The 11,738-nt window shown below is 39.5% G+C and overlaps 2 protein-coding genes across 2 annotated transcripts in view; both read right to left on the bottom strand.

The window, feature by feature from the left end:
- LOC107138816 (UDP-glucuronosyltransferase 1A8-like) overlaps nucleotides 1-7,138 on the bottom strand; it is a 19,552-nt gene extending 12,414 nt beyond the window's left edge. The window contains exon 1 of the mRNA XM_015481601.2: nucleotides 5,012-7,138. Coding sequence (XP_015337087.2) covers nucleotides 5,012-5,866 — 855 coding nt within the window. The 5' untranslated portion in view covers nucleotides 5,867-7,138. The remainder of the gene's footprint in view (nucleotides 1-5,011) is intronic.
- The window catches only part of LOC107138814 (UDP-glucuronosyltransferase 1-2), a 107,436-nt gene that overhangs the window by 80,476 nt on the left and 15,222 nt on the right, over nucleotides 1-11,738 (bottom strand). The gene's annotated exons all lie outside the window — the stretch shown is intronic.

The raw sequence follows: 11,738 nt of genomic DNA, 5'->3' as shown, positions 1-11,738 counted from the left end.
AAGGAGCTAGGGACTTACACATGAATAGCTATATTTAAAACTGGATTTTGGGAATAGAGCCAGAATATGAGAGAAATCAGGGAAGCACAAACCTAATTTGTGGTGTAACTGTATCCCAGCCCCAGTTCACCAGAGCTAAAAATGCCCTGAAAGTAAAGAGAAGGACCCGAGTCATCAATTCTAATGAAACTCACCAATAAATGCAAAAGACTAGAAGTGATTACTTTTTCCCATTGAAACTACTTTTAGTTCTCCTGAATGATGATCTATGAGCTCTCAAGTGTTCTATCACACCACTGCAATTCCTCTGAAGAGACTCTTGGATTTTGGGTTATAAGATGCCATCGTTAAAATTTCCTACGTGGCACTTGAACAAGGCACACAAACCCATGCCCTTGACACACACACAACATATGTATACAATCACACATTCAATCACCAATGCTTGGGCGCCAGCCAAGCCAGACCGAAGGAGGAAGCCCGGTCCCGCCCCTTGTGCTAGTCCAGAGGAAGCCCATCAACCCTTAAAACCCATCAAAGGGGTGTGGCTACCAGCATGGTTCTGCGGCTGATCCAGGTACCCGGTTTCCAACTCCCCCACCCTTAGCTGCCATAACTCAAAATATTTCCCACAAGCTTTTGGGGGTTGTAGCTATCAACGCAAAACAACAACTGTACAGGCACCTGGTTTCCACCTCAGAGACTAGAGTAGGGAAGATACAGGTGGAAGCTCATGTCCTTTCACACTGGCTATACCCACCACCCTGAATACAGAGGCTCAAGCTAGGAATAGACAACGCCACCTACTGGAAGCAAGGAAAACAGTGTTCTGAGAGACTTTTTTTTTCTCTTTCTTTCTCTCTTTTCTTCTCTCTCTTCCACAACTTCAACATATGTGAAACCAAGAACTGTGCATGAACAACCGAATTACCAAAGTAATATAATATAGAGGAACTGCATATACCCCACCTTCCCCCCATTTTTTTCTTTATTTCTATCTTACTTTCCTTTTCCTTCTCTCTTATTTCTCTTTTCTTCCGTGTTTTTTTTTCTTTTTCTTCATTCGTATTCTCTCTATCCAACTTTCAATCTCCTAACATTTGCTATCTAAACATAGGGTAACTATCTAAATACAGATAGGAGGTTGAGTCTATACATTCTTCCATAAATTACCAGTCTATTGGTTAGAGTTCTCCAAAGGTGCTAAGTTAGTTTAACCTCATACCCTCACTCCTTTCCCTCTAAGTATAACATCCTTCATCTGAAATTGTTTTCTATATGCCACCAGATATGGTATGCCTTTTATGAAACTAATGAATATATTCTTAAGTAATAATTAAAACCAATATCTATAGACTTAGAATCTAACTATAAATGTATTAATAATGAAAACTTGTGCTTAGATAATGTACTGTTGATATTGGGAACTGTTAACATTGTCTTTCTCCGCAAAAGAGGGATGTTGGAGCTATACAAGAACAATACAAATATATAAGGGGAAAAACATTAACACAACAGTTTCACCAATGCTTCCTTTTCACTAGACAGATGCAGTTCAGACTATGACACCTCTCCTCCAGCAATACAAACACTGAATGCTTTCCTGAGAGACACCTACTCCTCTGAAATAAGGATGCAGAAACACACACATTTCATAGCTCTTTGGATGAAAATTTACACTTGTACATGTGCTGTCCCCAGGATCTTAATCAAAGGGCCCTCTGAAAATTTTGCTTTATGTTTATATTCATAAATTATACATAAATACATAATCTTCCAATATGTGAAAACTCGTGCACACACACATCTTCTATGCACATATAAAACCAAATATTTTATTTACTCTTTCAAACTATAAGTGTATTATATAAACCAAGCATATTAAAAAATCTGTGAAGTTCCATATGTTCCATATTTTATAGACATTTCTATTTGATGGTGATATAAAATCCTATGCAGCTCTGGATCTCTAAGCCACTCTTGTGACACCATGAGCCATGTCAATCTCAGTGTTCATTCAGGAAATCTAGGGTGGAGGGCAGGGCATGCATAGGGCCTGGGTGCTGCTTGGCACTGTACTGATCTAGGACAAAGGGGAAAGAGCTTTTAAATGGATCCGCTTTTTATGGTCCTTCCACATGCATCTCCTTGCTTGGTCTTAGCAAGAACAGGAAACCATGCCTGGCTTTGACTCACCTACAACTGTCGCCTCCCAGTGTTTTCAAGGAGCATTATATTGTGTTTCTACCAGCTGGTCAAACAAACTCTTAAAAAAAAAAACCCTGCCAAATGCAGAAAGCTGTGTATGGTTTTCACACCCCTAACACTGTAGTCTCCCAGCCTTTAGAATGAGAAATCTTTCACTATCCCACCAGTTGGCTAAAAGGATACTTTTACTAAATACCTGTGAATATATAAGAGAATGGAACTGTTACAAACTCTAATGAACATGCAACAGATGAAACACCCATAGTCCATCCCTAATAAAATCACACACTGAGATAACACAGCCTGCTCCACTATAATCTAGTTACAGTACTTTTGTATTCATCAAGACCTTTTCAGTTGCAAAGAATTGAATCCTACTTTAAACTGCCTAAATCACAGTGTTTTTCAGGTATTGGGTCCAATAAATATACATGGTATTACACAGATAATAAATATTGGAACTGAAAAAGAAAAAATAGGAATAAGCTGGACATAAAGTTGCAAAACTTGTTCTTTAAACTTCAGAAAATGAAAATTGCCTTTGCTCAAAAAATGTCTAAACAATTGTAAGAAAAAAGATGTTATGTAAATGAAGCACCTGATAGATATTTTAAAAGACATATGCACAAGTAAAAAGAAATACATATTCTTGGGTGAAAAAAGAAAAAATAAACTTTTCAATCGTTCTCACATGAGTAAAAATAAGTAATGTAATATTCACTGAAACATCATAATTACTTTTAAATTTCTGACCTCAACAAAATAACTTTAAATTTTATGAAAAAGAACACGTTATGAGGATCACATGATAAATTAGAAATATGAATAGGGACTATAGGCCTTGTCCTCCCAAGTATTCAAATCTTCTTAATCAAAACACATTCTGCAGCATAAACAGAAAAATAAGGCAGTGGAATAAAACAGTTCTGAGCACAGACCAGCACATAGAAAATTACAATAATATGTATATAGTGTAATTAAAGTGACAGATAATGGAATTAGTATTAAACTGAGTTCTGATAGTAGACTATTATTTGAGAAAATAAAAAATGCTCTTAACACTGGAGGAACAAGAAGCAACAAAACATAATCTGCAAATAATGTGTCCATGAGTCAGGTTTGGAAAAACCTAAAAGGTTGAAGTAGAGAAAATTATACGGAAGAGTTAACCAATTGGAAAAATATTCATAGCACATATAAAAGAGCTGTGCTATGTTCCTAATAACACAGGGCCACATTCGTGCCACATAAATAGACACACACACACACACACACACACACAGACACTTCAGTGCAATGAATGAAGAACAGAATTAGGATCAAAAGAAGTTGGGACACAGGACTATCCTTGGAGAAAACTAATACAATTAGATGTTTCCAAAGTGTACTTAAAGGTCTTTTTGCAAAAAGAAAACAGCAACACTGGAAGAGTTGAAAAAAATAAAATGATGTGCAAAAATGTTTCTACATCTCAGGTAAGGAAAGACACAAACAAATTGGGATCCTGAACTCTTAAAGAAAACCTTTACCAGTTTGACTCGCGAAATCAAAAATCCTACATGCCAAACATAAAGAACAGCTCCAAAACATTTATTCATACCACATACTAAAAAGCTGGATTAATATCCAAATAGAGAATTAAAGAAACTAGTTCTAAAAAGACAGATAGCCATATTAAAAATGGCTAACAAATGTGAATAGTAAAATCCCATGAAATGCAAATGCCCACATATTATGGAAACAGAAAGCAAAAACCAATGCTTGATTTTTCATTCATAAAATTAACAAAACTTAAAATTTATAACATCTGGAGCTGGAGAAGGTATTAAAAGCTACAGCTCCCATACACTGCTGATCATAGAGGAGGGGTTGCTCAAGACTCTGAAGGTTAGTTAAGCATAACATGAGCATAGCAACTAACCAACAGCTCTACTCCTAAGACGCTCCTAGGATACAAAGAAAACAGCAAAAGTAGGGAAACACAAGAGTGGAAAGAGAATACTTCAGAATGGTTACTGCAGTCTTGTTCAAAGAGGCAAAAAGCAGAAAAAACCATTAAATATCTATCACCATTGGTGGGTTCAAAAGAAAAAGGTCCTTAAAGCTTTCAATGCAATTACTAAATGAAGAAGTTAACTTCCTAAGTACTGAATGGTGAACATGACTACAACACATTGCCAAGTGAAAATGCAAGGTAAAGAACTCATGTACAAAAAAAATAAATAAATTAAAAAAAGAACTCATGTACACTTCACTATTAGATATTATTGAATAAAATAGGTATAAATTTTGCATAAGATAAATGCATACATATTCAATAACTTCAATAAAAAGAAAACATGCATACAAAACTGCTAAGAATACTTGCCTGTAGGATTGGCAAAAAATTAATAATAAAATGGTTCACATCCTAATATGTTTCTCAGGGTTTTTCTGAAGCAGTAATAGAAAGAGAGCATAAAAATGACATGAATGGGGCCTGGGGATACAGCTCAGTTGGTAGAGTGCTTGCTGAACATACACAAGGCACTGAGTTCAATCCCCAGCAACACCAAACACAAACAAGCAAACAGATAAAAAAAGAAATGATATGAATTCGATCACTGATATACACATAAATATCAATGAGGACAGCTTTATAGCATTTGCTAACCCACACGTAATGAATAGTCACCAAACAATTGTTAACCCAGGAAGAAATGCCAGATACAATGGATATTAAAGGAATCACAGCTCAGTAAGAGATCTTTCTTAACTCCCAAAGCTAGGTTTTCCGCAGTGTGCTAAAGGAGACACAACATACCTTGGGTAGTGGCTTTCTCTGGTGGCAGTTGATTCCACCAATGAAGATCATGTTGGGCATCACAGGTCTGGGATATTCTAAAACAAAGTCAGTTCGTAACAACCAAATAGATATTTGGCTGAAGAGATCACCTATTGTGACAGGTGTTGGGAGAATTTCACAGGCAACTTCCAAGGCAGTTTGGAAAAAATAAGGGCAAAATAAATGCTCTTCCAAGTAGATTAGATGGTTCCTTATTCTCTCCATGAAACTCAAAGCATCTGAGGACATCGAGAAAACTCTGGGAACATAAGACAGAGGACTGGGACACTGTGCACCATCATCAAGGTGATGGCAAAACACTCCCCTGGTAAAGACCACGGATGGAAGTGAAAAGTATTTGGCAACAACTAGGCCACACACATCAAAAGGATCCAAAAACACTGCATCAAAAGAGATCTCCTTTAAGTATTCCACTAGCTTCTTGTCATTAAACAAACTCCTACACCGTGAAAAAGTGATGTCAAAAAATGCTTTGGATGAACCCATTGCTGCACTATACATACTTTGTTCTGGAGTTTTCCATTGAGTGTCAACAAAAATCTTGAATTCTCTGTCCAAGTCCTCCAGAGTGTAGGAAGTTGAATAAGTCTTCATCGTAAAATTCAGTGACTGTCCCAGTTGCCAACTCACCTCTGGCATGACAGCAACCACCTCATTCCCTCTGTGGACGAGTTTCTCCACAACTGACCGCATGGTAAACCAGTGGCTGCCATCCATGGGCACCACCAGCAGCTTGCCTGCCTGGGCAGAGCCAGATGCCAGCAGCAAACTCACACACAGAGGAAGGGCGGCAGGCAAAAGAGCAGGAGCCATGGGATAGCTGAGCTCCCAACAATCCAGCTGCTTGGACACAAAGCTCAAGGGATACAGTAGGCAGAAGTCCAGGTATAGTTCATGTGGGTGTGCTCACCAATTTGTGAAAATGTATTATGCCCGCTGTCAATCATTTACTCAGAGGAGCCTTGATTAATGAATAACATCTGTTGACCTATCCGGCTTATGTGTTCTCCAGGTTTATGATCTTTGCCTCCTAGGAGCATCATGCCCTGTACCACAATGTGAATTTAATAACAGAATTACTAGGCAATGGATTGGGACTTTGTCATCTGGAAGGATTAAAAGGCAAACCACAATAAACATTACATTTTAGAATTTGTTCAAAATAAAACCCAGACTTTATCTTCATAGCACCAGAGACTCTTTGCTTAGAATGAAATGGGAGATCCAGCTTCAAAGGAACTCCTGGAAGGGCCTCAGTACTGACCTGCTCCCGGCCAGTGAATGGTGGTTCATCACTGAATGTGCCATGGACACACTCTGCTGCTGTCTCTTCTACTTTCAACAGGAGGCATGCTCCATTCCCAAACCCTCTGAGGCCTCTGAAATGCCACAACAGGATTGAGAGCCCGCTACATTTGACCCTATGTGGCCACCATCTCTAGTAACTCGCTTTCTCTTGACTCCTCCAGAGCAGCAGGTCATCACCTAGTCAATGCTTGCCTCAGCATTATGGAGAATGCCTCTGACTTCCCGTATGATTTCATGTCCCAACCAGAGATTTAGAGATCTGTTGTGGATCCATGACCCATGAGCCCTCCCTGAGGGATGTAAGTGCTTCTCTCCCACACTCTAGTGAGCATTCTTTGTGGACATAAAGTCTCCATGTTCTCACCCTCCTTCCACAGGACCCACACTATGTCCAGCCAGAGAAAAGTACACAGCAACAGTTTGTTCCACTGGACTCAACTGCATTAGGCAGTTTTACATAGCTTCACAGGTGAGCACAGTGGCATTTCTCCAATAATACCACAGGGAGAGTCAAGAGAGCGATTCCACAAACTAGGGGCATCACCCTTGTTAGGAACACACAGTGGTTCCTTCAAGACCCTGAATGATACCAGATACTGGCTGTATCACTGCTTTGGCAACTATCATGTTACATCATTGTCTTTAGAAAATCGGAAGGAGGAGAGTGACAACAACAATACGTGTGATCTGGAGTCTCAGAATCCACCTCCACACAGAAAGCTCAGTGAACAATCATCCTCAGACCAGGACACCTTTGACACTCCAACACTTGGGCATAAGCCTGAGGCCACCCAACCAGTCTGCAAAACTGAGTCACACTTGGCTTGGAAGAGGAGGAAGTAGGTCTCACTCTGACAACGCCAACCCTCCTCCTTCCCCAGACATCCACACCACCACACAGGATGCTTTCCCTGGAACATGGCTCCACAGAAGGAGAGGAGACATGCGGCCATCATCCAGCCACCCTAGCATTCCATGATCCCTCCAGGACCCCACTCCACTATCACCTCAAAGGCAACCCTGGTGGAAATGGCAGTGAGGAGGCGGGGATCATGGTGACCAGCGTGTGCACCTTGCTGGACCTTCAGTGTTGCTGTCAGATAAGATGCTTCAACACAGATACAGGCGAACCTCAGACCAGCAGAGCTGGTTGCCATAAAAAGCCCAATGGGAAGTTCAACCTAGCTTCAGTCCTAGATGGTTTCTTTCCTGCCCAGCTCAATGCTCATCACATTCACCTCACCAACACAGGGAAGGTCCCACTTTCTGGATTCCAAATTGTCAAAGGGTTTACAATGCCTTCAATTAGAAAGTCAAACAGTATCCCTAATCAGCAAAAAATCAGGGCCAATGACAGACTTCTCATAGAGAGATTCCCATGTCTGTGCATTTAAGACAAATGTGGAGTTAGGCCTGCTACACCTCCAATTCATCCAGCCACAAGGTACCCAAGGCTCCACTCTGAAACACAAGCATTCCTGAATTGTGCATGAGCATGGCCTCAGGCCATACCTTTCCTAAGAAAGAACTCTGAATAACCTCAGAACCCAGCCTGCACCCTCTGCACAACAGCAGACCCCAAAGACTAGAATGGCCACCCGGGTTATATATCATATAATCATCCTCACCAGAACCCACTACAATTCTCAGCCAGGAGCCCCACTTCGTAGCACAGTCAGGATAATTGCTTCAAGAGAGAGTGGAACTTAGCAACTACCACCCCTGGTGTCAGAACAAAGGCATGTGGCTCACATGACTGAAGAGTGATCAACAGGCCTGCCCTCCTATTGTGGTAACTAGCTCATCCTCTAGAGTCACAGTGTAGGGAGCCAGATTAACATGACCACAGCCATTTTCATTCATACCCTGGCCTGATGAATAAACCTAGCCAGTCCCTGCATAGTTACACTGCATACCACAGAAAAACAAAACCACTGTGGTGACACTGGTGTGGGTCATGGAAGACCATAACATTGCCAGTGCCAGGAACGTGCCTGGCATCTTCCATTCTAGATCAATAAAACCTAATGCATTCTTGCTTGGGTGAAGGCCACGTTGGTTGTGACCACTACTATATAAGTCCACTCCCTGGGAATGAAGTTGCAGGGATCTACTGGTCATTGCTTCCCTTGACCAAGAATTTGTCCAAAATTCCCATTATTCCTCAAAGCTTCAATTCTTATTTTCTATGAAACTTGTTGGTCTCTTGACATCTTCTGCTTATGGCTGAGAGGGAGAGGAAGCAGGAACTGGGGAATGAAATGAACAAATTATGTTTTGAGCATGCGTGACTATGTAACAAGAAAGCCCACTGTTCTATATAGTTATAATATAACATTTTAAAAAGTCACCTCAAAAATAAATTCAAAGTAAGCAGATTCTAATTTAAGCCAATTCAATGAAACAATTTTGTGTTACCAGATACATATTCTTCCAGATGATCGGACAATGCTGATTAGTGAAAGTAATTAAATATTAACACCTAATTGTATCTCAAAACAAAAAACCTCTGAATGAGTAAAAAGGATATATCTTCCTGAAAAGCAAGAAAAAAAAAAGTGCCGAAATTCTCAAATTAATGAAAACATTTAATGTAGCCTTAACACAAATAGTTTGTTTTTATTTTTTGGACCTCTCCAAAACAATTTAACCTTTTATGAAGCAGCATACATAAGGACAATCACCTAGGAAATTTAGAAACACAGATAGTGAGCCACACATATTTGAGCTTACCACAGAGCAACTTACTGAGAACACAGTAGTGCCGAATAAGCAGATAAGTCAGTGGGAAAAAACTGAGAGTGCCGATACAAATGCAAAGAGCATAGAAAATAAAAACATATATATATGCAGTTCAGTGCAATGGATGAAGAATGGAATTAGGATCAAAAGGAGTTGGGACATCAGACTATCAGTTGAGAAAACTAATAAAATTAGATTTTTGCACTGTGTATTTAAAGGCCTCTTTGCAGAAAGGAAAAAAAAATAGCAACACTGGAAGAGTTGAAAAAATAAAACATGATGTGGAAAAATGGTTCTACATTTCAGGTCAGGAAAGACATAAACGAGTTGGGATCCAGAACTCTTAAAAAAAACTTTTACAATTTAACTTCCCAAAATTGAAACTCCTCCATGGCAAAAGATGAACAGCTCCTGAAAATTTATTCATAGCACATATTTTAAAGTGGGATTAATATCCAAATAGAAGATTTAAAAAACTAGTTGTAAAATGACAGATAGCCACATTAAAAATGACCAACAAATGTGAACAAGAAATTATGAAGAAATGCAAATGCTCAATGCAAATCTCTGTGGAAAGAGGAAGCAAAAACTAAAGCAATTACACTCAATGTTATGCCCAGAAATTTGACAAAACTTAAAAGTTGAATCTCTGGAGCTGGAGAGGGCATGTAAAAGCAACAGCTCTCATACACTGCTGATCAAAGAGGGGAGTTCCTTAGGACTCGAAAGTTATTTAAACATAACATGAGATAGCATCTAACCAGCAGCTCTACTCCTAGGATGTTCTTAGGATACAAGGAAAACAGCAAGAATAGGGAAACACAAGAGCTGGCAGAAAATATTCTAAGAAGAGTTGAAAAAATAAAACATGATGCGGAAGAAAAAATAAAGGAATGTGTTTTACACATTTACAATGTGGTTTACAGTCTTGTTCAAAGATGTGGAAAAAGTTTAAATATCTATCACTATTGGTTGATTCAAAAGAAAAACTGTTTAAAGCTTTCAATGCAATTACTAAATGAACACATTATAAGTATTAGATTGTGGGCATGAGTACAATACATTCCAAGTGAAATACAAGGTAAAGAACTCATGTACACTTTATTATTAGATATTACTTATTTATATTTTAAAACCTTTATTTTTATTTATCCATTTTATGCTTAGGATTGAACACAGCACCTCACACTTGCTAGGCGAGCACTCTACTTAGGATCTAACACAGCATCTTGCACATGCTAGGAGAGCACTCTACTGCTGAGCCACAACCGCAGCTCCATTATTAGATATTACTTAATAAAATATGTGTAAGGTTTGCTTTACATACATGAATACATATAAAATAATTTCAAAAAAAGAAAAGTATGCATACAAAACTGCTCAGAACACTTTCCTATACAATTGGCAAAAAGAAATATCTTACAGGTGTTTCTTGGGGTTTTTCTGTGGAAGATTTAGAGATTAAGCTGAGAAATGACACAAATCCCATCACTGATATGCACATATATATCAATGAGGACAGCTTTATAGAATTTGCTAACCCACACTTAATGAATAGGCACCAAACAATTGTTAACCCAGGAAGAAATGCCAGATACAATGGATATTAAAGGAATCACAGCTCAGTAAGGGTTCTTTCTTAACACCCAAAGCCAGGTTTTCCACAGTGTGCTAAAGGAGACACAACATACCTTGGGTAGTGGCTTCCTCTGGTGGCAGTTGATTCCACCAACGAAGATCATGTTGGGCATCACAGGTCTGGGATATTCTAAAACAAAGTCAGTTCGTAACAACCAAATAGATATTTGGCTGAAGAGATCACCTATTGTGACAGGTGTTCGGAGAATTTCAGAAGCAACTTCCAGAGCAGTTTGGAAAAAATAAGGACAAAATAAATACTCTTCCAAGTAGTTCAGGTGGTTTCTTATTCTCTCCATGAAACTCAAAGCATCTGAGGACATCAAGAAAACTCTGGGAACATAAGACAGAGGACTGGGACACTGTGCACCATCTTCAAGAAAATTGCAAAACACCACCCTGGCGAAGACCACGGATGGAAGTGAAAAGTATTTGGCAACAACTAGGCCGCACACATCAAAAGGATCCAAAAACACTGCATCAAAAGAGGTCTCCTTTAAGTATTCCACTAGCTTCTTGTCATTAAACAAACTCCTACACCGTGAAAAAGTGATGTCAAAAAATGCTTTGGATGAACCCATTGCTGCACTATACATACTTTGTTCTGGAGTTTTCCATTGAGTGTCAACAAAAAAGTTGAATCCTCGGTCCAAGTCCTCCAGAGTGTAAGAAGTTGAATAAGTCTTCACCGTAAAATTCAGTGACTGTCCCAGTTGCCAACTCACCTCTGGCATGACAGCAACCACCTCATTCCCTCTGTGGACGAGTTTCTCCACAACTGACCGCATGGTAAACCAGTGGCTGCCATCCATGGGCACCACCAGCAGCTTGCCTGCCTGGGCAGAGCTAGATGCCAGCAGTAGACACACACACAGAGGAAGGGCGGCAGGCAGAAGACCAGGAGCCATGGGATAGCTGAGCCCCCAGCAATCCAGCTGCTTGGACACAAAGCTCAAGGGATACAGTAAGCAGAAGAAGTCCAGGAACTTAGATACCA

Source organism: Marmota marmota, unplaced genomic scaffold (genome assembly GCF_001458135.2).
Source record: "Marmota marmota marmota unplaced genomic scaffold, marMar, whole genome shotgun sequence".
In the NCBI taxonomy this organism is placed as follows: domain Eukaryota; kingdom Metazoa; phylum Chordata; class Mammalia; order Rodentia; family Sciuridae; genus Marmota; species Marmota marmota.
This window is presented reverse-complemented; position numbering and strand designations above follow the sequence as displayed.